Source organism: Apostichopus japonicus, chromosome 7 (assembly GCF_037975245.1).
Source record: "Apostichopus japonicus isolate 1M-3 chromosome 7, ASM3797524v1, whole genome shotgun sequence".
NCBI classification, from domain to species: domain Eukaryota; kingdom Metazoa; phylum Echinodermata; class Holothuroidea; order Aspidochirotida; family Stichopodidae; genus Apostichopus; species Apostichopus japonicus.
In genome coordinates, this window is record NC_092567.1 from 14,340,874 (window position 1) to 14,368,375 (window position 27,502).

General features: G+C 36.4%; 1 protein-coding gene across 3 annotated transcripts; it reads right to left on the reverse strand.

Annotated features, from left to right (window-relative positions):
- Positions 1-88: 88 nt before the first annotated feature.
- On the reverse strand, positions 89-27,502 carry LOC139969415 (gamma-glutamyl hydrolase-like). Of its 3 annotated transcripts, none has more exons than XM_071974352.1 (9): positions 27,396-27,502; positions 18,828-18,851; positions 10,768-10,930; positions 7,676-7,766; positions 6,930-7,071; positions 4,361-4,467; positions 2,668-2,761; positions 1,794-1,931; positions 89-396 (listed from the first exon to the last, which is right to left on the reverse strand). In XM_071974352.1, the coding sequence occupies exons 3-9, from the start codon at positions 10,923-10,925 to the stop codon at positions 251-253; spliced, it is 876 nt and encodes a 291-aa protein (XP_071830453.1). In that variant the 5' UTR covers positions 10,926-10,930; positions 18,828-18,851; positions 27,396-27,502; the 3' UTR covers positions 89-250. The 3 variants fall into 3 exon arrangements, with proteins under 3 accessions (XP_071830453.1, XP_071830451.1, XP_071830452.1); XM_071974350.1 differs by lacking the exon at positions 27,396-27,502 and adding an exon at positions 12,465-13,668 and having other exon boundaries at positions 18,828-19,347; XM_071974351.1 differs by lacking the exons at positions 18,828-18,851; positions 27,396-27,502 and adding exons at positions 12,465-13,668; positions 14,249-14,266.

Consider the following 27,502-nt stretch of genomic DNA (forward strand, 5'->3'; position numbering starts at 1 on the left):
ATATATTTATATATATATATATATATATATATATATATATATATATATATATATATATATATATATATATATATATACACATTGCCTGATGATCGCCGTAATAGACAGACATATAGTTAGATTGATTGTATTGTTTCATGACAAAAACATCTGGTACAGAAGATGTGGCAAAAAGAAAGTGGGCAAACACATCTAACCTGTTATCAAGTATTTTAAATGTTGTATCAGTGAGAACACATAGGTGACAAAGTCAGTGCGTAGTGTTATTTTGTGGAACTTGAAAGAAATACACGTCATCTAGGTTTTCCAACCCATTTAGGTTCACGGTGTTGAAATTGTAAATCAAGGCTGCAGATTCTTCTTGAATTGACTCGAAAGAGTGATTGCTTTTTCGAGCTGAAAAAAAAGTTATAAATTAAGAGAAGTCTGATTAATTATAAAGCATATCATGACGTCATCAATTGACATTAAGTTATCGTCAATAGATCATAATGTCATCCATATTGCCAAGGTATTATTGAATTTAACAAGAAAGCGATATTACCAAAAAATTTGTTTAACAAAGAATTATAATTTACTGTTGTCCGTGAAGTACATATTTTAATCCGGATTTTATTGTAAAACGTCACGACTTCACAATTGAGGTTCACCTGTAATGACGCATCAATGATACTCAGATTATAATAGGTTTGCAGATTATTCTAAAAAGTAACAGCATCATGGACCTATGAAAGGTAACAAGGGACTTAATATCGTCAGTATAAATGGAATGTTGGAGATATAGAACATCTCGATAATAAAAAAGAAGAAGAAGAATAGCAAGTGCGTAATCCACGGAGTTGCATATCTCATCCCAAAGTTTGGGTCTATAGGCACGATTAAACATTCTAAATATTCATTCAAACAATGCAGTCATCACTGCCTCATGTGCACACAGCAGCAACTGTATTCAAGAAATGCACGTTTCAAGGAACAGTAAAAGTCAGTCAGCCAAAGAAAGTAAACGTTTGAAATCCTGATTCACACACATTTCCGTCTTGTCAAATACCTTCATGACTAAGTCATTTAACAACAAAATGTAACTGTTTGCTTGGGAACTCTCTTGTTGGAATTGTTCACATATGTTGAAACGACTCAATTCAATACTAACTATAGCTTAGTATGTACGTATGCAAAGAACACGTCAGTGACTATTATTTCAGTATACACTGTTCTGACACAACCCCCCTCTACCCCATTAAGTCAGACCAACCCACCAAGTTTCAGTTCAGTACCTCAGGTGTGAGGTGTGCAACAATTTAGCACTAATTTTGCCAAAAATGGTCGATAGAGTTCAATATCTCAGCCCAGTGCACTGCGTGTAGAGATGACATAATAACCAGTAGTCATTTTTACGACGCTTAAGCGACCACCAATGTGGAGAAACCCGCAAGGGCTTATGGATAACAACTTACACGTCGGGTGACTTCCAATTCAACATTTTAACTTAGAAAGTCATTTCAGATGGGAAAACCGTAGATTGCTCTTGGATGAAACACCAACCTTACTATATGACCCGGCCGGGAGTCGAACCTCCCAAACCTCCCGATTGCTAAGCCTCATTGCTTCAAATACCACCGCCTTTATCCACTCGGCCACAGCGCCGGTATAATAATGATAAAAAATAATTTTCATAAACCCGCGAGTTCACGTAGATATAAGCGATAGGTTACATGCTTTACACTGTCCTTTAAATGCTTTGATATGTAACTGACAGTAATATATAAAGTAAGAAAGTACATATTACGTCATACCTTCACTAACGAAGAAATCAGCGAAGTATCTAGAAACATTAACAGACAAGACGTCATGCTTTATGTTGGTTTCAGGTGACGAAACGAAGATTGGTTTCTCTGGGTGGAATTGGATTCCGTAAAATGGATAACCATTTCCTAGCATGAAAATAAAAAAAGGCATCATGAGTAAATGGAATGGATCACTCTTGTTCATCTATACTCAAAATTATTATTATTATCATCATTATCATTATCATTATCATCATCATCATCATCATCATCATCATCATCATCATCATCATCATCATCATCATCATCATCATCATCATCATCATCATCATCATCATCATCATCATCATCATCATCATCATCATCATCATCATCATCATCATCATCATCATCATCATCATCATCATCATCATCATCATCATCATCATCATCATCATCATCATCATCATCATCATCATCATCATCATCATCATCATCATCATCATCATCATCATCATCATCATCATCATCATCATCATCATCATCATCATCATCATCATCATCATCATCATCATCATCATCGTCATCATCATCATCATCATCACCATCATCATCATCATCATCATCATCATCACCATCATCACCACCATCATCATCATCATCATCACCATCATCATCATCATCATCATCATCACCATCATCATCATCATCATCATCGTCATCATCATCATCATCACCATCATCATCATCATCATCACCATCATCACCATCATCATCATCATCATCATCATCACCACCACCACCATCATCATCATCATCATCATCATCATCATCATCATCATCATCATCATCACCACCACCACCACCACCATCATCTTCATCATCATCATCATCATCATGTTACCTTCAATTATTGAGACAAAGTCTCTCGCCTCATCGTTCCGGCTGGTAGACACGATTTTAAAGGTATTCCTCAACGGCTGGGAATTGTTAAAATCCTTAGGATGGAAAATAAAAGTAAGGTTAAAGGTTAAAATGTTTTTCACCAAGCAAAACCTCAGTTCATGATCACCGTAACTCTGAATCCCTAACTGTATATTGGTGTTATGAGCCAGCCGACTCTCGTTGCTATATCAGTTAAAAGTGGTTAAGTTGATTACCCTTTAATTAGTTTAAACTGATTTGTGTTATAATTTCTTAACATGTGTTACATTTATGACCAGTTGCTACCGAGGACTTACGAATATAAAATACTAAACACTCTGTCTTATGCAAAATGATTGACTGGACTAACCAGACTACTCTAAGGTTTCACCAATGATTTGGTCCACATTTTAACAGAAAGTGCATGACACATTACTGCAAAATGCTTAAAATCTGCAATTTGAACCATCGTTACAAGGTATACTTATTAGTCAAACATAGGGACAGTTGCTTAGACTCCTTATAAGTCATTAGTTGAACATCCTTTGAGAAATGAATTCGTCTGTTAGTATTTTTTCCACAGTAGCATCGGCTGACAGGTCTAACATGTGTTACGGTGTAAGAACACACTTCAGTTTATACTGATTAACGGTTGTCTCTTAGATTATTCTTATTCACAGTCAAAACTGATAAAACCATGTACACATTGGGTACACAGCTACATCTGCTGACACTGTATGCTTGAAAAGAGGCGTGCGCAAGATTTCAAAGGTGGAGGCAAAAATTCAAATTTTCTTCGACTGATTTGAGTAGATGCATGGCTTTGTAGGGGTATGATTGGGTAGGGCATGATTGGGCGGGGCAAAGAAAATCGCCATGTACCAGCAATTGTAAATTAATGATATCGCTTTTCATGTGTTAGCAATTGCAATAAAGAAAATATCAAAGAACTGGTATGTGTGTCTTCTAACTCTCTCTCTCTGTACGAGCAACCATCAGTGTTAAGACCCAAAGTGGATTATTTTATTAATTCTTTTTTTTTAATGGAAACTGCTTTCATAAGCAAAGGGAACACATTAACCAATGAACTGACGACTTCTCTCTCACTGAACTAATCATATAGTACCTTGATTGTCACCATAGGCGAAGGATGCGGGGGCTGGGGGCTGCAGCCCTTCATCCCCCCCCCCCCCCAACAAATACATTTGTGAAAATTCGAGCAATATGCTGAGAATATTTCGGGCAGCTACTGAAAGAAAAATAAATTTCAATGATGTAGCTAAAGGAAATCAATAGTTTAAAAAAAAAAAAAAAAAAAAAAATTGGTGTTTAGAATGGCACCAGCACCTATATATTCGGTAATTCACCAATGTGTTTTGCAACAGTTAAAATTATATTATTTTTATAATTATTATTATAACGACTTGCCCCAAAATTATAACTAATATGGAAGGATAATAAAACGGCAAATGATTGAATGTAATTGGAATGCGATGTAATAACCGTTGCATGCCTATATGTTATGTACATTAACATGTTGAACGCGGAGCGTGCTTAAACTATGGTAGTTGTAAGATACTGTGTAGTTCTGCGGGGCTCTAATATTCACCAGCAAAGAGAAAATATTAACCAATGTACTGACAAGTTCTCTCTTACAACTAATCATATAGTACCTGTGGTGTCACGCTGAAACTATGGTAGTTGTAAGTGACTGCGTAGTTCTGCAGGGCTTCTAATATCCAATCAGCGGCATCACCAAAAATTCGGCTGTTACGGTAACCTATGGATAGTAAATAAGCGAAAAAAACAACGTAAATATGTAGACTTGAAAATCACACAATATCACCCGATAATCCTAAAAATGTGGGATTTTAAATTGATCACTTAATGTATCTAATGTATGGTCACAGCCCTAATGTATCTAATATATGGTCACAGCCTTATGTATCTAATGTATAGTCTCGGCCTTAATGTATGGTCACTGCCTTAGTGAATCTAATATATGGTCATAGCCTTTATGTATCTAATGTATGGTCACAGCCTTAATGTATCTAATATATGGTCCCTGCCCATATGGTCACGGCCTTAATGTATCTAATGTATGATCACGGCCTGAATGTATCTAATGTATGGTCACATCCTTAATGTATGGTCACAGCCTTAATATATCTAATGTAAGGTGACAGCCTTTATGTATCTAATGAAATAGTCACGGCAAAACTGTATCTTATATATGGTCCCTGCCCTAATGTAATGGTCACTGCCTGAATGTATCTAATCTAGTTACTGACTAAAACTAAATTATACCTGTATGTAATTACTATATATATATATTGAACATTTAATTTGTACTTATATCTATGTATGTATTCATACACATATATATATATTTTGTTTTTTCTTTTCTTTCTCTTCTCTTCTCTCTTTTCTCTTTTCTCTTTTCTCTTTTCTCTTTTCTCTTTTCTCTTTTCTCTTCTCTTTTCTCTTTCTCTTTCTCTTTTCTTTTCTTTTCTTTCTTTTTCTCTCTTTTCTCTTTTTCTCTTTTCTCTTTTCTCTTTTCTCTTTTCTCTTTTCTTTTTCTCTTTCTCTTTTCTCTTTTCTCTTTTCTCTTTTCTCTTTCTCTTTTCTCTTTTCTCTTTTCTCTTTTCTCTTTTCCTCTTTTCTCTTTTCTCTTTTTCCTCTTTTCCTCTTTTTCTCTTTTCCTCTTTTCTCTTTTCTCTTTCTCTTTTCTCTTTCTCTTTTCTCTTTCTCTTTTCTCTTTTCTCTTTTCTCTTTTCTCTTTTCCTCTTTTCTCTTTTCTCTTTTCTCTTTTCTCTTTTCTCTTTTCTCTTTCCTCTTTTCTCTTTTCTCTTTTCTCTCTTTTCTCTTTTCTCTTTTCTCTTTTCTCTCTTTTCTCTTCTCTTTCTCTTTTCTTCTTCTTTTCTCTTTTCTCTTTTCCTCTCTTTTCTCTTTTCTCTTTTCTCTTTTCCTCTTTTCCTCTTTTCTCTTTTCTCTTTTTCTCTTTTCTCTTTTCTCTTTTCTCTTTTCTCTTTTCTCTTTTTCTCTCTTTTCTCTTTTCTCTTTTCTCTTTTCTCTTTTCTCTTTTCTCTTTTCTCTTTTCTCTTTTCTCTTTTCTCTTTTCTCTTTTTCTCTTTTCTCTTTTCTCTTTTCTCTTTTCTCTTTTCTTTTCTTTTCTCTTTCTTTTCTTTTCTTTTCTTTTCTTTTCTTTTCTTTTCTTTTCTTTCTTTTCTTTTCTTTTCTTTTCTTTTCTTTTCTTTTCTTTTCTTTTCTTTTCTTTTCTTTTCTTTTCTTTTCTTTTCTTTTCTTTTCTTTTCTTTTCTTTTCTTTTCTTTTCTTTTCTTTTCTTTTCTTTTCTTTTCTTTTTCTTTTCTTTTCTTTCTTCAGGGAGTCTTCCACAAATAAATAATGTTTGGTCACGGCCTTTATGTATCTATTGTTTGGTCACGGCCTTTATGTATCTAATGTTTGGTCACGGCCTTTATGTATCTAATGTATGGTCACAGACTTGATGTATCTAATGTATGGTCACAGCCCTTATGTATCTAATGTATGGTCACGGCCTTAATGTATCTAATGTATGGTCATAGCTTTAATACAACCTGAAGTATTTTATTTCGCACCGAATGTCGACAATTGCAAAATACGACGAAAACTTCAACAACGAAGCAAAGATATAATACCGATTATTCACAATGGTATCGGCCATTCCAATACATTAAGCATCTACAAACAGGATAACGTTTCATTACACACCTTGTGAACAGGCATGTATGCAGCAACGTAAGTTACCGACACACTTAGTCAATGGAGATTTGGTCGAAACTTCTTGTTTCATATCAACGGATGCCACCAATGAAACAAGGTTTGCACAATTTGACCCCTGGAGGACTCCTAATGACATTGACCTCCGCAAATCCAATAGGCGTCTTGTACTTAACATGTCACAACTACATACTCAACATGAGATTGGTCCAAGCTTCCCTTTTTGAGATATCATGTTTACAAGCAAGGCATCACACACATACACACACACACCCATTCGCCTGCATGACTACAAAGGTAACGTTTATCATCGAAACCCAAAAATGCAAGGCACTAAAACAACAAGGAAAACATACGTCGGTGATATTTCAAACCATGTACCATATTTTCCATAATTCCCGCTCCGCAGCGGAACATTACACATAAGAACTTAGTGAAATCTTAAAACTTGAACTTAAATCTATCTTATGTTATACTTACCCTGACTCATTGTTAAGTTAAGGTTTTCATCATTCGACTCGAGAGATACCAACAAATCTTCACCAGCAGCCAGACGCGTCAGTAACTCGTACCCTTGACATATACCCAATATTGGGAATAAGTCACCGTTTTCGTCATATTTCTATCACCAAAAAAAAACAATTAAGTGTCAATCAACTCACCAACATGGACACCTTACATTTTGTTGTTGTACGTAATATGTAAGAAGTTATTAGTAAAATATGATATAATGTACTACATCGAAAAACGTTCAAGCTTTTTATGTAATATTCTCCAAAAATTTCGAATATTTAGGAACATAAAATGTCGTAAATGGTGGATTATATCCCACCTCTCCCCCCTCTTTTTCCAATTCAGTTTCCACTTGTATATGCAAAAATATCGGTCATAAAATTTAAAAATAAGAACCAAATAAAAGATAAATGTGAAAGTAAACATTCTTCAATAACTGAACTAACACCGACTGATTAAAGTTTTAATGGTTTGGGAGTCATTTTATCTATAATTTTAGTTTCAATTTTAAATTTATCACACGAATAATTTGTTGAAGATAACCCTCACTTATTAATATTTAACATTTGGTATTGCAATATCGCAAAACTGAATTATTTCTCTCCTTGTGTAAACCAAGGACTAGTTATTAAATAGCAAATTGTTATACTTGTCAGTTTGTGACTGGGATATTCACCATATCGTTGTTTGATTAAATTACTCTAAAACCTCACTTTTTTGGCTAGATCGTAGAACATTTTCCCAGCTCTCCCATAGCCTGACGTCATCAGCTGATCATCGAGTACACCTCCTGGCAGCAAAAGGCTGTGATAAAAAATTAAAAAAAAGACTTTCTCAATTTATTTTTCAGACAAACAGATACGACGACAACGTTAATACCCATAAAATTATACTCAGACATATAATCAGGTAAAGATACATTGACTATGTCGTAAGTGTATCAGACCCGTTGAAAGTATTTATGAGTTGGAGGGGCACCAACAATGTACGTAGTGGCCCAAGCAACAATTTAACGAGTGGCACTAACAATTTATGCAGGGGTACCAACAATCATACCATTGTGTACGAACACCCTGTTGTTCTCCTGATGTATCCAAAATGGCGGAAAGAGAGCAGTTTCCAGCCAACTAGTTGCACAACCTTCAGCATGATTACGATGCACAATAAATAACCTTATGTTACACCAATACTATGATCGTATAGACATGTTGCATCCGTCTTACACATGCTAACTTGCTAAACTTGTCGCTTTTCGCTTTGGAACAGGAAGTATATTTTCTCGATGCATGAAACGCTATGTTTATTAACTAGTTCAAAACAATTTGCAACAAGTTATTATTATTATTATTTATTTATTTTTTATTGTCATCTTTAATGAGGGTAGTCTTGCTCAGTGCAGAAGCACTGCTTTCCAGAGGAGCCCAAAATACATAAACAATATTATCCAGTAGGAAACAGGTAAACATCCAAAAGCACAAAAAGGACGGCAAACAGATGGACAAACAAATATCAGACATCTAAACAAAATATATAAGTTTTCATATTGCGTATAAAGGCATAGGCGTAGGAGGCGGGGGGCTGCAGCCCCCCCCCCCCCCCAACCAAATTGTTTGGTGAGAATTCGGGCAATATGCCGATAATTTTTCGGGCACCTACTGAAAGAATAATAATTTGCAATGTGTTTTTTTCAATGGTTAAACTGATATTGTTATTATCGTTATTATTGTAACGATTTCCCCAATAATTCTAACCAATATGGAAGGGTAATAACACAGAAAATATAACCAAAATTTTTCGCAATTTTGAAGAACATGAACCCGGTCAACCAATTTGTTCGGAAGAGAAAAATCATCAATATGGGGTACAATGAGGGCGTTGTACAGAGTATAACGTGTTTGCTGGTCAACACACCAACTAAGTATTTTTAGAATACCCAGTTGCTGTGATATTTTTGCAATAATTTTGTCAATATGTGTTTCCCTTTTAAGAAACGGGTCGAACCACATTCCAAGGAATTTGAATACATACACATTTTCAAGAATATCTTTATCAAGCTTTACATTGAAGGGATTAATATTTGTTATATAATTTGAGAAAAGCTAAATGTCATAAACTTGGTTTTAGAAGCGACAAGTGTCAGCTTATTAGTGTTCATCCAATCAGAAACAGCTTCCAGATCCAAATTTAAGACCTAACTCGTTTTTTTAAACTATACATGGTGGCAGTATCATCGTCATAAAAAACCTTACAATTCGAAACTACAATATATTTAAGTCTGTTGATGATGAAATACATGCAGCTGCAATACACACGTTGGATGGGTAAGGTGCAAGGGGTGGGTTATGGGTGGCGTCATTAGGGGTGGGAGTTGTACGATGTTATCCCCCAACAAACAGGTCAAAGCATTTTTTATGGATAAACTGTTTGCTTTACAGCGTTTTATGGTTTCTTGATAACGGAAAGGGAATGTGTCAGGCGGTGACATCCGATGGCCACAACAGTTATCTTACACAGAAAAGAACACAAACGGTCTTCTCCTGGCCTTGTGCTTGAAAATAATGATGAAGTAAGCCATTTACCCGACCTCTCCAAAGTAAGTTTAATATGCCTATATATTTGTTATGGATCACAATGTACGAGTTACGTTAGTTTCCCAGGCCAATCCCACCCAACACCGTCGTCCATCTCTGAGGATATCCGAGAATTTTAGTTGTCATAGCAAAAACTAGGTGACTTAACCCTTCGAGGGGAATTTTTTGTCAAACGCTTATATTACTTGGACAGAGAAACCAAAAGAAATTCGTAAGCGCTCTCTGATATAGGCGTGCATGGGATTGCTTTGTGCTATGTCCCTGGTGACTCTCGTCTCACACTTCATTGACATGTGTTGTACAAACGTAACCAGCATCATTAGTCTATGTCATGAAGACCAATGTCATGAACAACTACTGAAAGTAGCTAATAAAATTGTATCCCATTTAACAGATCTTCGAGGTTTAATCTTCTTTCACACCCAAGGCTGAAAACTAGATCAAGTCTTAATATGACATCCTTGAACCACAAGTTTTTATTTTTTTTTATTTATTCATAACAATGCTTAGTTTCTGGATTTGGAGATGTGTTTCGAAAATACTGAGTCTAAAACGACGAAGCTCTTAACATGATGTAATGATACATTGGTTTCAATGTCAACACTGTCATCATTCTACCTGGAAAAAAATATGAAAAGAATAGCAAAGAGGAAGTAAAAGGTTCCCAGATGCTAGCGGCATTATGACATCACAGATTTACAACATGACAGCGACCAGGCACCACCTTTAAAGTAGGATATTTCCCAAACAGAACTGGGGTTTTCCGGGCTGTATGAGGTGACATGTTTATCACAAAGAACTTAAAACATTTTTCCAGTTTGGGATGCATCATGTGTAGTAATAAAGATATAAACGAATATTTAAAAGTCTAATTTACTAATTAGCATACCTTGTTTAAGTTTACTCGAGAACAAGTATTTGAGACTTCATACTTTAATCGGGTGAACTGACGAAGATGTAAGCATTTTCTTGAGTGAAGAAGTGATCTCTTTTATTTAGCATATCTTGTTTATGTTTACGATTAAGAACACGTTTTCCATGTTTGGAGGCAAAATGGATTTGAGATTGGGCCCAAAAGATATTAATACTAAGAGTTTATTACGTTTAGCCCCGAATGTTATTATCAGAACGATTAATTAAACATGTGCATTCTACAACGTACGTCAACAGATTTTCTACAAATATCAAAATAGATCGTGCAGATATTTACATACCCATTTAAGGATTGGAACAAATCTTCATACTCGCTGTCACTCTGGTTAACGAAGATTGGGACTACCCTGGCACCCGATGACTCGACGAACTTGACATAGGTAGCTGGGAGGTAAGTTGACCCATACTGACTCAGTTCAGACGGGGTTTCCTGCGTCATAATTCCTGTATTTATAATTAGAGGATTGAACATCAACAGGCAGACAAACAGGAAGACAGACAATGGAAGGCACTGTTCTCATAAATAGCTAAAGCCACCTCCGTGATTCTCAGAAAACTTGCAGACTATAGGCATACTAGAAACATACCCAGTGCATGAGCGTGGAAGATTTATGTGCATGTATGTGCGTTTCGGGGACGGCGTGGGGGCAGGGGAGGATGTTGTGCACTCTCAACCTTCTACAACATGTTGAGCAGTTTTCTGTGTAGTATTCAATAGTTCCTCTCAAACGTCGTCAATCTTTCAGCCCTTTGCTTAGGATCATACTGATAATCGTGTGTAAACAGTGCAGGCCAGCTACAATGGGTTGTTCAATAATATCTAACTTGATCAAGTGTAGCATCTTTTGTCTTCCAACGGACTCGTGATAATCACTAGATGCAGGGACGTAGCTAACGCCCGTTGTACAGTAGTTCTATAGGCTTTTTTTTTTAGTGCATTCAAAATTATACGATTTACGTGTTATCCGCACCATGAATGCGTCTAAAAATGATTTCAAGTCTGTACACCCATTATTAGCCAGAAACATGCAAAGGAAAGAAGACAAAGCAATAACTAAAATTTAAGACAAGTTATTCTAATTCACCGTGGAAATATTAAAGAATTTTCAACAAAGGGATGAGTCAGATGTAAGCCAGTAGAGTTGATTATTAATAACATATGTTTAATTCCCACTAATAGAAATATTGACCTATGTTCATGGTTGCCAAACACTCTTCCTGTTGACCCTGGATAGGGTAGATGAGTATGAATTGTACATTTAGGGGACAGTGAAGTTTGTAATATACCAATGATGTCTTATCTTCACATAGAAACCTGGATACAAGAAAAAACTCAACATGTTGTTCAACATGAATTTCTGACATCTCGTCTGTTTGCTTCAAGTGAAATTTTGATGAAAATTATATATGAGCATATTTCGAAACTACATTAGGATCATGTGACGTCTTTAAGAGAGAGAGAGAGGTGGAGAGAGAGAGGGGGGGGGGGGTCACTCCATGATCAGTCGTGGATTGTTTCACATTCATTCAGCGAAGAAGTAGACCTTCCCCCCTTTTCAATCTCACTTAAAATTTAAGCAGTTACCATTGTAAATATACTTACACGGGAGTCGGCTTCAACGACCCTAGGGCCACACCCCTTCTTTTACAAAATTCTTGATTTGTCTTTAGCTTAGGGCCGTAGCTATGTATGAAGGCAAAAGGACCCCCCCCCCCCCCCACAAACATTTCTTTCTTAAGGCCTTCCCTAGGGCGGATTGGTGACGCCCCTCCCCACCGCAAAAAAACTAAAATCAGTCGGGGAGTTTAAAATAACGCCCCCCCCCCCGCATCTTCCTCCAGACAGCTTTGAAATCCTGTTAGTAACTGAATCCAAATTCCACAAATGTTCCTCTTTGTGAGGCTATAATCCATAATACCAATAAACTGATTTGTTTTTTAAATGTTTGCATGCGTGATAAATAGGCTAAGTTCTTACCGATAATTGGTCTGTTATTAAAAGTCGCTTCTCCAACAGAAAGGTATATACATAATATAACATTCAACGACACGAAACATCTTTCACTGTCCATGGTGAAAAGGTTGAGCACATCCGTTGCAACAGTTTAGTAGTTGGCAATTAAACTAATAATACACTTTGTTATCGACGTTTTATTTGCTGCCTTTATAACAGAAAGGAAAGTACTTCCATTTTGTGCCATTTGTTGGTTGAGAAGATGGATGTACGCCCTCTGTTGTTTTTTGTTGATTGGTTGAAAAGAACGATGTACGCCCTCTGCTGCTATTTGTTGATTGGTTGAGAAGATGGATGTACGCCCTCTGCTGCTATTTGTTGATTGGTTGAGCAGATGGATGTATGCCCTCTGATACCATTTGTTGGTTGGTTGAGAAGAATGATGCACGCCCTCTACTGCTTTTTGTTGATTGGTTGAGAAGATGGATGTACGCCCTCTGCTGCTATTTGTTAATTGGTTGAGAAGATGGATGCACGCCCTCTGGTGCTATTTGTTGATTGGTTGAGAAGAACGATGTACGCCCTCTGCTACCATTTGTTGGTTGGTTGAGAAGAACGATGTACGCCCTCTGGTGCTATTTGTTGATTGGTTAAGAAGAACGATGTACGCCCTCTGCTTCTATTTGTTGATTGGTTGAGAAGAACGATATACGCCCTCTGCAGCTATTTATTGATTGGTTGAGAAGATGGATGTACGCCCTCTGCTTCTTTTTGTTGGTTGGTTGAGAAGATGGATGTACGCCCTCTGCTACCATTTGTTGGTTGGTTGAGAAGAACGATGTACGCCCTCTGCTTCTATTTGTTGATTGGTTGAGAAGAACAATGTACGCCCTCTGCAGCTATTTGTTGGTTGGTTGAGAAGAACGATGTACGCCCTCTGCAGCTATTTGTTGATTGGTTGAGAAGAACGATGTACGCCCTCTGCTGCTATTTGTTGATTGGTTGAGAAGAACGATGAACGCTGCTGCTATTTGTTGTTTGGTTGAGAAGAACGATTTACGCTGCTGCTATTTGTTGGTTGGTTGAGAAGAACGATGTACGTGTTTGTAACTGAGTCAGGATATCAAATAGTTTCCATATAAACTAGATGATGCTTACATCAACTCCAGGATTAAGAGGTTCAATTGTCCACGTTTCCTGTGCCATTGATTCCATTGTTTTCGTTGGTCTATAAATATACAATTAGATACAACATTCTCATAACGATCGTGCTTAATAATTGTTGATTTAAAGAATAAGACAATGTCAGATTTGTTCACAATATGAATAACATAGTTAATACAATCCGCTATAGAATTCGGAGACAACATAATACTTTCCTCTATAGGTGACATGGATCTTGGTAAACATTTTGAAGAGAACATGAATGTCAATGTTATGAGTGATGCAATCACTACATATATTGCAACACTTAAATCATACAGCCTGTAGCATACCGTACAGATCTGTGTCAACTGAAATAGTGAATCAATTTAGAGAGTTGTTGAAAACGGTAGTGATGACACTGAAGAAAAAATAAACTGAGAAAAAGATGAAAGCATTTCAAACTGAGTTAGGATGGAGAGATAAGCATGTCCAAGAAATGCATCTATTTTAAGAGTTTTCTACTGAATTTTTGCAAATTAAATACTTGAAAAGGAAGAATGCCCTGGTGCTGCCAGAAGAGAAAATAATTGGGCAAACTCCCAATCTGAACTTAATAGGAATGACAGAGTGGCTTTGCAAGTACTAAAAAAAGTGATACATACCAATATGTTCCACTTTCACGGCTCCTAAAAGCAATATTAGAGCAACCGGGTGTTATGCCTTTGATTTTACAAGTAGTGCATTGCCCCACCACAGGTGAAATAGCAACCTTCCTGGATGGCAAATTTGTTAAGAAGCAATCACTAATCGCAGAGAAATGATCTGAAATTTAAATTGCTGTTGTATAGTGATGAATTTTAAACTGCTTATCCTCTTGGATCTAAACGATGCACGCATAAACTCTGTATTTTCTACATAAACATGTTGAACGTACCATGTATGCTCCAATGTAAATTTGAATAATATTCACTTACACATGTGAAATCAGCCAGTCCTTTCTGAATATGGAATGGTCACAGTATTGCACCAAATCAAAGAAGATTTCAATGCACTATATGAGTATGGTTTAGAATTTGATTGTCCTGATTATGCGGGTATTGTAAAACGCACGTTATCTTACTGTAATTGGTGAAGACCTTGGAATCCACACGCTTGGTTTCTGCTGATTGATCTTCAGCGAGCTGCTACTGCAGATTATGTAAAGTATACCAAAGGTACTGCACCACAATTAGAGTACTGTCAGCTGGAAAGGTTAACCGAGAGAAAAGAGGTAAAAGTACCTAAGGTCAAGCTTGTTCAAGCATGTTATCAGTTACTGTCATCGTTTGTTCTGCCTTTATATGGAAGAGCATAATTTAAAGTACAGATGGTGGGGAAATAAGGAGGATCGAAGGTGACATAAACCAGTTTAGAAAATCTTTGGTTAAATGTTGAGATTACCCCGAGCGAGGAGTTGGAAGGGTGGGGGTTCAGCATGCTAAACTTGCTCCTCTTCTAGCTCAAAATCGTATCAGTCATGATATGGAAGTTTGCAAGTGCATTGATAGGCCAAGATCTCAGCTATCATGTGGTGAGTAGGATAAACCAGTTGAAAACTTCTATCTATGCTTTGGCATGTCTTGAAAGTGACGAGTTTAGTGTGTAAGTCAATGGAACAATTAATTGTGGTGCGAGACCTTTAAAACGCACGTTATCTTAGTTACTGTGAAACCTTGGAATCCACACGCTTGGTTTGTGCAGGTTGATCTTCAGCGAGCTGCTATTGCAGATTATGTAAGGCATTCCCGATAACCATCTGTTGTTGTCTGTGAATAGTGTTGAATTACACAGCTATGAATTCAAGAAAGGTGGAATTATTGTGACTAGTGTAAATGACTCTTGAGTTGCATTGCACAAATTGCTCAATCGTTTGTTTTAGAAGAGAGGTTATATTATTGGTAGACATTTGGAAAACACAATACTTTTACAGGCATTACCACGCACACGCTCTGCTCCCGTCAATTGATCAAAAAGTAATAGCCTAAAGTTTAACAAAGTAAGGTCCTAAAGGCCACTCCATGTTTCAAAGTGTTATAATGTAGGGGACAAATTATATCACATTACAACACGTTCGAAACAATTTTAGTTGATTCCATATGCTGTAGACTAACACATTATAATAGCAATTATCAGCTGTTGGATGTAGTTTGCAGAATAGATGTGATCATCATTTCAATTTCATTTCATTGCACATAGTTCCTACAATATGATCATGACCAAATAATCTTGGCTTTGGCTGTCTTACTATACAATCCTTTATATTTGAAAGGTGTGTGGTTGAAAATCCTTGTGGTCAATGTGAGGTGGGTATTCATCGTAGTGAACCTTCACTATTTTCTAATCTGAAATCGATATCATAGAAAGACCAAAAAGATTTGAGTTAAAACCATTAACTTGTTAGCGTGTTACATCCGTTGATCAGAATACATACCACCGGAATACTTTCGTAGTAACATAACTCAGCCATTATTGTAGTGCGAGTGCGAGGTACAATATTGGCATTACTGGCCAAGTGAACGATACCTACATGACTGGACGTTGAAACTTTAAGTATCATATAGTCTCTGTACATTTGCAGTTTCAGTTTCAGAGGCTAGCTGCGTAGCCAACTAATTCTGAGCCTGTCACGGCGCTCACAAGCGCCCTCACTTTGTATGTACCTACATGACTGTACTCCCTTGTGTGTTGTCCGCCCAAAATATAACTGCATGAACAACCGAAAAAATCTTCCTAATACTGCAAGCACTCCGTGCGCACATATTAAGATCCATATCTCAATGCTAGAAAAAGTACCTGCCTGAAAGCATTTTTGTTATTTAATATCTAGATTTTGTTTCCTGAATCACGGACTAAAGTACGAAATACCTTTTCATGTAATATGATAAAGACGTTCTTTATTTATATAGTGTCGTATTTCCCCTAAAATGCATATCCCTTCAGACTTTACCAACAGCCAGGATGATCATATTACTACCTGCAATGAATTTTCAGTTTTACTACAGTATATTTTTCAGATCATACTTTGTCCATTTCGCCAGAAGTCAGTCCAATTAAGATTGAGTTTCTTAATTCATTTTCTTGTATGTGTGTGTGTGACGCTCTGTTACTCAAGAAGAGTAACTTGATTAAAAGCATACTTAGGATGCAGATACCGAATAACAAGTAAAGAATCCTATTGTATTTGGTGGAGTCAACTGTCAAATGCTCAAAACCTTGTAAACACTATAAATCAAGACAGGAAGCATGGATACCTTTATTACTTAGCATGTGGATGAAACATATTGACAAAAAGAAGTCTTTAGCTTTTCTTGGAGTTCAAAGGTCATCTGAGGTCACCAGACTCAAACACTAAAAACCTCGAAAACAGGATATCTCAGGATAGAAGGGATGGATACTTCTCATACTTATCATATGGATGTGTTATATTGAGTAAAAGAACCCGGTTGATTTTTAAGGAAATATAACAGAATCTTCAGAAAAATTCGTTACAGGATTCTTTCTGCTGTTCCCAATATGCTTGAGACACCCGGTTCACATATTATCTTACAGTACTATTGTATCATACTATTACAAAAAAAATCAACAATATAATCGTTGATATGAATCCCCCCCCCCCCCCCCAGTCACTGAAATGTGTACGGCATGCATGATTTGAAGAGTGAAATTCCCTCAATCACACGCCCTAATGCAAACACTACTGGAAAGAAGTCATTCATCTGGGCAATGTGATTGTAGACTATCAACCAGCAATGAAAGATAGGCTATGATTTCTTGAATCGACGTTACCATAAGTTTGCGTATAATTGAATGCATAATCAAACTGAAAGTGTGCAACCTTTTAAAGGAAATACACAAATACTATACTTCAGGACTAGTCTAGCAGCCCGGTTGATCAATAGGGCATCTTGTACATCAATTATATGGCAATGTACATAAAGTGTAGACCAATTAACTGTGCTCAAGTGCTGGGCGGTATATCGGTTTTAGCAGCAGACAGTGTATACATACATGACAAGTGGAAAATGTTGAAGCTCTTCTCGATCATTTAAAATACATGCATGGCATTCACTCTGGAAGCAGAAGAAAACTAGTGTGGATATCGGACAACTGCTATGCAACTTTTTATCAATCATTTGGCTACAAAAGGCATCTTAGAAATTCATTGCAGAGAAGAGACACGGGTTATAAGGTGGCATACTCCTATTAGAGTCTATATCCATCCGCCCGATTGTTCTCCTTCAGAAAGTGCCAAAAGCAGCAGGAGAACATCTTTTTTGACCTGTTATAAATCATGATCTAGTTTTTTTTTTTTTTTTGTGGCTTGCATGTTAAAGAACATGAATGGAAGTACATGTGGTGAACAAATTGGGTCAATTGAAGCAATTTTAGACCCCTTTAGGCTTCCCAGGAGCAGCGTACCAAAATTGTTTACTACTGAGTGGAGAGGTTTGTTGACTAAAACCTCAGGCCCTGATAGCAAAAAAATCTACATAGTCATGATAAAGACAATTGATAGTGCCGTGAAAGGCCAACTTGTCAGCTATGCGGTGATGGGTAGCGTTTAGCTAGTGAGAACTTCTATCTAGACTTAGAGACCATATTACTTTTTTGATTTAGTGTGTAAGTCAATGGGGCTTTTAATGGGCGTATGCTACCATAAACTGTCGTGGTGAAGTTGATGCAAGTGTTGCTGGTACTGGTCGACCAGAAATACATGCTCCTTGCAGCATGAATGACAATGTCAGTGAGGATAATGATATAGGTGTCATGGATCTTGGTAAACATTTTGAAGAGGACATGAATGTCAATGTTATTAGTGATGCAATCACTACATTTATTGCAACACTTAAATCATACAGCCTGTAGCATACCGTACAGATCTGTGTCAACTGAAATAGTGAATCAAGTTAGAGAGTTGTTGAAAACGGTAGTGATGACACTTAAGATAAAATAAACTGAGTAAAAGCTGACAGCATTTCAAACTGAGTTAGGATGGAGAGATAAGCAAGTCCAAAAAATGCTGAATTGTTTTCAAGACATGAATCTATTTTAATGGTTTTCTTCTGAATTTTTGAAAAATAATATTTGAAAGAAAGAATGCCCTGGTGCTGCCAGAAGAGAAAATAATTGGGCAAAACTCCCAATCTGAACTTAATAGGAATGACAGAGTGGCTTTTCAAGTACTAAAAAAGTGATACATACCAATATGTTCCACTTTCACGGCTCCTAAAAGCAATATAAGAGAAACCAGGTGTAAAGCCTTTGATTTTACAAGCAGTGCATTGCCCCACCACAGGTGAAAAGTGCAACCTTCTTGGATGGCAAATTTGTAAAGAAGCAATCACCAATCGCAGAGAAATTATCTGAAATTTTAATTGCTGTTGTATAGTGACGAGTTTTAAACTGCTTATCCTCTTGGATCTAAAAGATGCACGAAGAAACTCTGTATTTTCTACATATACATGTTGAACGTACCAAGTATGCTGCAATGTAAATTTGAATAATATTCACTTACACTTGTGAAATCAGCCAGTCCTTTCTGAATATGGAATGGTCACAGTATTGCACCAAATCAAGGAAGATTTCAATGCACTACATGCATATGGTTTAGAATTTGATTGTCCTGACTATGCGGGTATTGTAAAACGCACGTTATCTTACTGTAATTTGTGAAAACCTTGGAATCCACACGCTTGGTTTGTGCAGGTTGATGTTCAGCGAGCTGCTACTGCGAATTATGTAAAATATATCAAAGGTACCGCACCAACTAGTATTGTTCATCCGCTCGAAACGTTAACCGAGAGAAAAGAGGTAAAAGTACCTAAGGTAAAGCTTATCCAAGCATGTTATCAGTTACGATCATCGTTTGTTCTGCCTTTATATGAAAGAGCATAATTTAAAGTACAGATTGCGTGAAAATAGGAAGGATCGAAGGTGAATAAACCAGTTTAGAAAATCTTTGGTTAACTGTTGAGATTACCCCGAGCGAGGAGATGGAAGGGTGGGCTTCAGCATGCTAAACTTGTTCCTCTTGTAGCTCAAAATCTTAACAGTCATGATTCAAGTGCCATGATAGGCCAAGATCTCATCTATCATGTGGTGAGTAGGATATACCAGTGGAAAACTTCTACTTATGCTTTGGCATGTCTTGAAAGAAATGAGTTTAGTGTGTAAGTCAATGGAACAATTAATTGTGTTGCGAGACCTATAAACGCAAGTTATCTTAGTTACTGTGAAACCTTGGAATCCACACGCTTGGTTTGTGCAGGTTGATCTTCAGCGAGCTGCTATTGCAGATTATGTAAGGCATTCCTGATAACCATATGTTGTTGTCTGTGAATAGTGTTGAATTACACAGCTATGAATTCAAGAAAGGTGGAATTATTGTGACTAGTGTAAATGACTCTTGAGTTGCATTGTACAAATTGCTCAATCGTTTGTTTTAGAAGAGAGGTTATATTATTGGTAGATATTTGGAAAACACAATACTTTTACAGGCATTACCACGCTTACGCTCTGCTCCCGTCAATTGATAAGAAGTAATAGCCTAGAGTTTAACAAAGTAAGGTCCTAATGACCACTCCATGTTTCAAAGTGATATAATGTATGGGACAAATTCTATTACATAACAACACGTTCGAAACAATTTTAGTTTATTCCATAAGCTCAGTGTAGAATGACAATTTGGCTTTGACTGTCCTACTATACAATCCTTTCTATTTGAAAGGTGTGTGGCTGAAATCCTTGCCGTCAATATAAGGTGAGTATTCATCGTAATGAACATCCACTATTTTCTAATCTGAAATCGATATCATAGAAAGACCAAAAAGATTTGAGTTAAAACCATTAACTTGTTAGCGTGTTACATCCGTTGATCAGATTACATACCACCGGAACACTTTCCTAGTAATATAACTCAAACGTTATTGTAGTGCGCGTGCGAGGTACAATATTGGCATTACTGGCCAAGTGAACGATACCTACATGACTGGACGTTGAAACTTAAAGTTTCATATAGTCTCTGTACATTTTCAGTTTCAGAGGCTAGCTGCGTTGCCAACTAATTCTGAGCCTGTCACGGCGCTCAAAAACGCCCTCACTTTGTAGGTACAAACATGACTATACACCCTAGTGTGTTGCCCGCCCAAAAAATAACTGCATGAACAACCGAAAAGATTATTTCTAATATTGAAGGCACTCCACGCGCACTACACTAGTATCGTATTGCAGGCAAATGCATTCCTAGTTCCATATTGTACCTAATTAGAAAGTACAAAATGGAGTAATGATCAAATAGACAATGACGAATTACAAATCTTTAAGCTTATCTGTTTATAACAGTTCAGGATTTTCCCATCAAAACTTATTCTTGTAAATTCAGAGCCCGTAAAGGATTTTTACGCGCATGCATAATTTAATGTTTCAATCGGTTTCATTTCAGTAGGAAGTTTTGCAACACTAATAATTACAAAGAGTTCGAGTTCACTGCTTCACACTCGTCGTAATTTGTAACATGAGGAGTGATTCACTCTTCTTTAGGATGTAATTTATTGAAAATTCATCTATTTTCAAAAAGAAAACGATCACTAGCTTTTGGAATAAGCTAACATGAAGTGACTAGTTATTGAAAAGATAAATTTCACTTCTCGATTGACTCATCATTTTTGAAACTTTCAAAATGTGAATTATATCTCATTTAAATTAATTGAGCACCAAATACTTAGGTGACCTCACAGCTGATTAAATTGTGAATAAATATAAATTATCATTCGTCCATTCTAACCTATATACGTCGTTTAACAAACAATATACAAATGTCTGAAGTTGAGGTTGCTGTCAGAATAAAACAACGTTAACAAATAAATCACTTAATAAGAAATATCAAATAAACTATATTAGACAATATTAGAGCAACCGGGTGTTATGCCTTTGATTTTACAAGCAGTGCATTGCCTCCACCACAGGTGAAATAGCAACCTTCCTGGATGGCAATTTTTTAAAGAAGCAATCACTAATCGCAGAGAAATTATCTGAAATTTAAATTGCTGTTGTATAGTGATTAGTTTTAAACTGCTTATCCTCTTGGATCTAAAAGATGCACGCATAAACTCTGTATTTTCTACATAAACATGTTGAACGTACCAAGTGTGCTGCAATGTAAATCTGAAAATATATACTTCCACTTTGGAAATCGGCCAGTCCTTTCTGAATATGGAATGGTCACAGTATTGCACCAAATCAAGGAAGATTTCAAAGCACTACATGCATATGGTTTAGAATTTGATTGTCCTGATTATGCGGGTTTTGTAAAACGCACGTTATCTTACTGTAATTGGTGAAAACCTTTGAATCCACACGCTTGGTTTGTGCGGGTTGATCTTCAGCGAACTGCTACTGCAAATTATGTAAAGTATACCAAAGGTACTGCACCACAATTAGAGTAGTGTTCATCCGCTCGAAACGTTAACCGAGAGAAAAGAGGTAAAAGTACCTAAGGTCAAGCTTGTTCAAGCATGTTATCAGTTACCGTCATCGTTTTTTCTGCCTTTATATGAAATAGCATAATTTAAAGTACAGATGGTGTGAAAATAGGAAGGATCGAAGGTGACATAAACCAGTTTAGAAAATCTTTGGTTAAATGTTGCGAATACCCCGAGCGAGGAGATGGAAGGGTGGGGGTTCAGCATGCTAAACTTGTTCCTCTTGTAGCTCAAAATTTTAACAGTCATGATTCAAGTGCCATGATAGGCCAAGATCTCAGCTATCATGTGGTGGGTAGGATATACCAGTGGAAAACTTCTATTTATGCTTTGGCAGGTCTTGAAAGTGACGAGTTTAGTGTGTAAGTCAATGGAACAATTAATTGTGGTGCGAGACCTATAAACGCAAGTTATCTTAGTTACTGTGAAACCTTGGAATCCACACGCTTGGTTTGTGCAGGTTGATCTTCAGCGAGCTGCTATTGTAGATTATGTAACGCATTCCTGATAACCATATGTTGTTGTCTATGAATAGTGTTGAATTGCACAGCTATGAATTCAAGAAAGGTGGAATTATTGTGACTAGTTTAAATGACTCTTGAGTTGCATTACACAAATTGCTCAATCGTTTGTTTTAGAAGAGAGGTTATATTATTGGTAGGTATTTGGAAAACACAATACTTTTACAGGCGTTACCACGCTTACGCTCTGCTCCCGTCAATTGATCAAAAATTAGTAGCGTAGAGTTTAACAAAGTAAGGTCTTAAAGGCCACTCCATGTTTCAAAGTGTTATAATGTAGGGGACAAATTATATCATATTACAACACGTTCGAAACAATTTTAGTTGATTCCATATGCTGTAGAATTACACATTATAATAGCAATTAACAGGTTGTTGGGTATAGTTTGCAGAATAGATGTGATAATCATTTCAATTTCATTTCATTGCACATAGTTCCTACAATATGATCATGACCAAATGATCTTGGTTGGCTTTGGCTGTCCTACTATACAATCCTTTATATTTGAGAGGTGTGTGGTTGAAAATCCTTGCCGTCAATGTACGGTGGGTATTCATCGCAGTGAACATCCATTATTTTCTCATCTTAAATCGATATCATAGAAAGACCAAAAAGATTTGAGTTAAAACCATTAACATGTTAGCGTGTTACATCCGTTGATCAGAATACATACCACCGGAATACTTTCCTAGTAATATAGCTCAGACATTATTGTAGTGCGCGTGCGAGCTACAATATTGGCATTACTGGCCAAGTGAACGATACATGACTGGACGTTGAAACCTAAAGTTTTATATAGTCTCTGTAAATTTTCAGTTTAAGAGGCTAGCTGCGTAGCCAATTTATTCTGAGCCTGTCACGGCGCTCACAAGCGCCCTCACTTTGTAGGTTCCTACATGACTGTACTCCCTATAGTGTGATGTCCGCCCAAAAAAAATAACTGCATGGACAACCGAAAAGATCTTCCTAATACTGCAAGCACTCCACGAGCACTACAATACTGCGCATTGCAGGCAAATACAGTTCTAGTTCCATGTTGTACCTGATTAGAAAGTACAAAATGGATTAATGATAAAATAGACAATGACGAATTACAAATCTTTAAGCCTATACGTTTAGAACAGTTCAGGATTTCCCCCTCCAAACTGATTCTTGTAAATTCAGCGCCCCTCAGAGGATGTTTACGCGCATGCATAATTTAATGTTTCAATCGGTTTCATTTCAGTAGGAAGTTTTGCAACACTAATAATTACAAAGAGTTCGAGTTCACTGTTTTACACTCGTCGTAACTTGTAACTTGAGGAGTGATTCACTGTTCTTTAGGGTGTAATTTATTGAAAATTCAGCTATTTTCAAAAAGAAAACGATCACTAGCTTTCGGAATAAGCTGACATGAAGTGACTAGTTATTGATAGTGTTAAATTTCACTTCTCGATTGAGTCATCATTTTTGAAACTTTCAAAAAGTAAATTATCTATCATTTAAATTAATTGAGCACCAAATATTTAGGTGACGTCACAGCTGATTAGATGGTGAATAAATACATGTTATCAATCGTCCATTCTAACCTATATACGTCTTTTAACAAACAATATACAAATGTCTGAAGTTGAGGGTAGCTGCCAAAATAAAACAACGTTAACAAATAAATCACTTAATAAGAAATATCAAATAAATTTTGCAAATGTGAACTTTGTGATTTTTCATCAAAAATCTCTCATGGGCTCATTTCGTTTTGAGCATTGCAGTTACCGGTATTCCAATTACAAATCTACCTATACAAATCTAATCGAAAGAGAACAAAATTGCTATTTCAGTGTAGATTTTCTATTCAAATAAAACTCGTTTGGTTAAAAACATATAAAGATCCATATCTCAATGCTAGGAAAAGAACCTGCCTGAAAGCATTCTTTAAATTTAATATCTAGATTTTGTTTCCTGAATCACGGACTAAAGTACCAAATACCTTTACCTATAATATGATGAAGACGTTCTTTATTAATATAGTGTCGTATTTCCCCTTAAATGCATATCCCTTCAGACTTTACCAAGCGCCAGGATGATCATATTACTACCTGCTATGAACTTTCAGTTTTACTACAGTATATTTTTCAGATCATACTTGTAATGTAAATAAAATCTTATATAGCGCACTACGCGCGATGCATCTGTGCGCTTTACAAACAATCTAGAATATACAATGACATAAAACAGTAAATACATAAAACAGTAAATATATACCATATACAGATACGTACAGGAATATGAGATCGAAAACGATTAAAAGCTCTGGTGAAGAGTAAAGCGATAAACAGATTGACTTCAAAATCTACAATTTGAATGCTTAATAGTGAAAATTCCAATTGAAGCTAGAACCTAAAAACCAACACGACAGAACATACTTTGTCCATTTCGCCAGAAGTCAGTCCAATTAAGATTGAGTTTTTTTAATTCCTTTTGTTGTATGTGTTTGTGTGATGCTCTGTTACAAGAAGAATAACATGATGAAAAACATACTTAGGATGTAGATGCCCAATAACAAGTAAAAGAATCCTATTGTTTTTGGTGGAAGTCAACGGTCACCAGAGGTCAAATGCTCAAAACCTTGTAAACACTATAACTCAAGACAGGAAGAATGGATACCTTTCATACTTAGCATGTGGATGAAACATATTGACAAAAAAAAGTCTGTAGCTTTTCTTGGAGGTCAAAGGTCATCTGAGGTCATCAGACTTAAACACTAAAAACCTCGTAAACAGGATATCTCAGGATAGAAGGCAGGGATACTTCTCATACCTATCATATGGATGTGTTATATTGAGTAAAAGAAGTTTGTTGACTTTAGTGAAGGTCAAATATTGAAATTTTGAGTCTTAATTTTTCGACGTTTTCACTATGTGTCGAAATATTCAGGCAAGAGTCGTTGACGATTCGGGCAAGAATCGGGAAACGAATTGGGCAAGTATCGGAAACAAAAGAATCGAAGAAAATTCGGACAAGCGACCGTGTATTAAAACCATCGCAATATTGTTTTGTTAAATTTGAATGGAATTTCACTTTTTATCATGAGGTAGGCCGAATTTCCACACAAAAATTTTTTTTTAGGGGGGGGGGGGGGGGAGCAAGTGTATCAAATCTACAAATGACTTCTATAGGAAACACAACCTTTCTTTGGTTGACTTTATTTTCTGCTGTTGCGTCAAATATAAACAGTGTTCATGTTCTATTAGGTAGATACTCTAGGCGGGGAGTTGTTGCGCCTTGCCCTAGGAGAACGTTGCGTAACCTATGAGGTCCTTAAAGTAATAAAAACGTTACAAAGTTACATCATTAATACTATTCTCTGTAGAGTTCGAAGACAACATCATTAATACTCTCCTAAGTAGAGTTCGATACTTTTCTCTGTAGAGTTCGAAGACAACATCAATAATACTCTCCTCTGTAGAGTTCGAAGACAACATCATTAATACTATCCTCTGTAGAGTTCGAAGACAACATCATTAATACTCTCCTAAGTAGAGTTCGATACTATTCTCTGTAGAGTTCGAAGACAACATCAATAATACTATCCTCTGTAGAGTTCGAAGACAACAGCATTAATACTATCCTTTGTAGAGTACGAAGACAACATCATTAATACTATCCTCTGTAGAGTTCGATACTATTCTCTGTAGAGTTCGAAGACAACATCAATTATACTATCCTCTGTAGAGTTCGAAGACAACATCAATAATACTATCCTTTGTAGAGTACGAAGACAACATCATTAATACTATCCTTTGTAGAGTACGAAGACAACATCATTAATACTATCCTCTGTAGAGTTCGATACTATTCTCTGTAGAGTTCGAAGACAACATCAATTATACTATCCTCTGTAGAGTTCGAAGACAACAGCATTAATACTATCCTTTGTAGAGTACGAAGACAACATCATTAATACTATCCTCTGTAGAGTTCGATACTATTCTCTGTAGAGTTCGAAGACAACATCAATTATACTATCCTCTGTAGAGTTCGAAGACAACATCAATAATACTATCCTTTGTAGAGTACGAAGACAACATCATTAATACTATCCTTTGTAGAGTACGAAGACAACATCATTAATACTATCCTCTGTAGAGTTCGATACTATTCTCTGTAGAGTTCGAAGACAACATCAATTATACTATCCTCTGTAGAGTTCGAAGACAACAGCATTAATACTATCCTTTGTAGAGTACGAAGACAACATCATTAATACTATCCTCTGTAGAGTTCGATACTATTCTCTGTAGAGTTCGAAGACAACATCAATTATACTATCCTCTGTAGAGTTCGAAGACAACATCAATAATACTATCCTTTGTAGAGTACGAAGACAACATCAATAATACTATCCTTTGTAGAGTACGAAGACAACATCATTAATACTATCCTCTGTAGAGTTCGATACTATTCTCTGTAGAGTTCGAAGACAACATCAATTATACTATCCTCTGTAGAGTTCGAAGACAACATCAATAATACTACCCTCCCAAAGATTTCGAAGACAACATCATTAATACTATCATGCACGGAGTTCGAAGATGGGTCAAAGTTTACTCTTTGCTGGCTGTAATTGAAGTTTGAAACACTTGTATGACGAACAATCAGCTTACTAACACCAAACCAGACAAATTAATGAAATGTGTTTGCTAGAATTATTGGAAAAAAATAATTCCCCTTTACTTTTTTCAGGCCAATCAAACAAGTAACCAACTAACACGGATGAGAATCTACTTACCTTTCCGATTCCTAGGAAGCCATGAAGATTCTCCTCTGTAATGTCAGACTAGTAGGGGAAAAAACAATTCTGTCAAGTCATGGAATACTTTTAAGGAATTATAACAG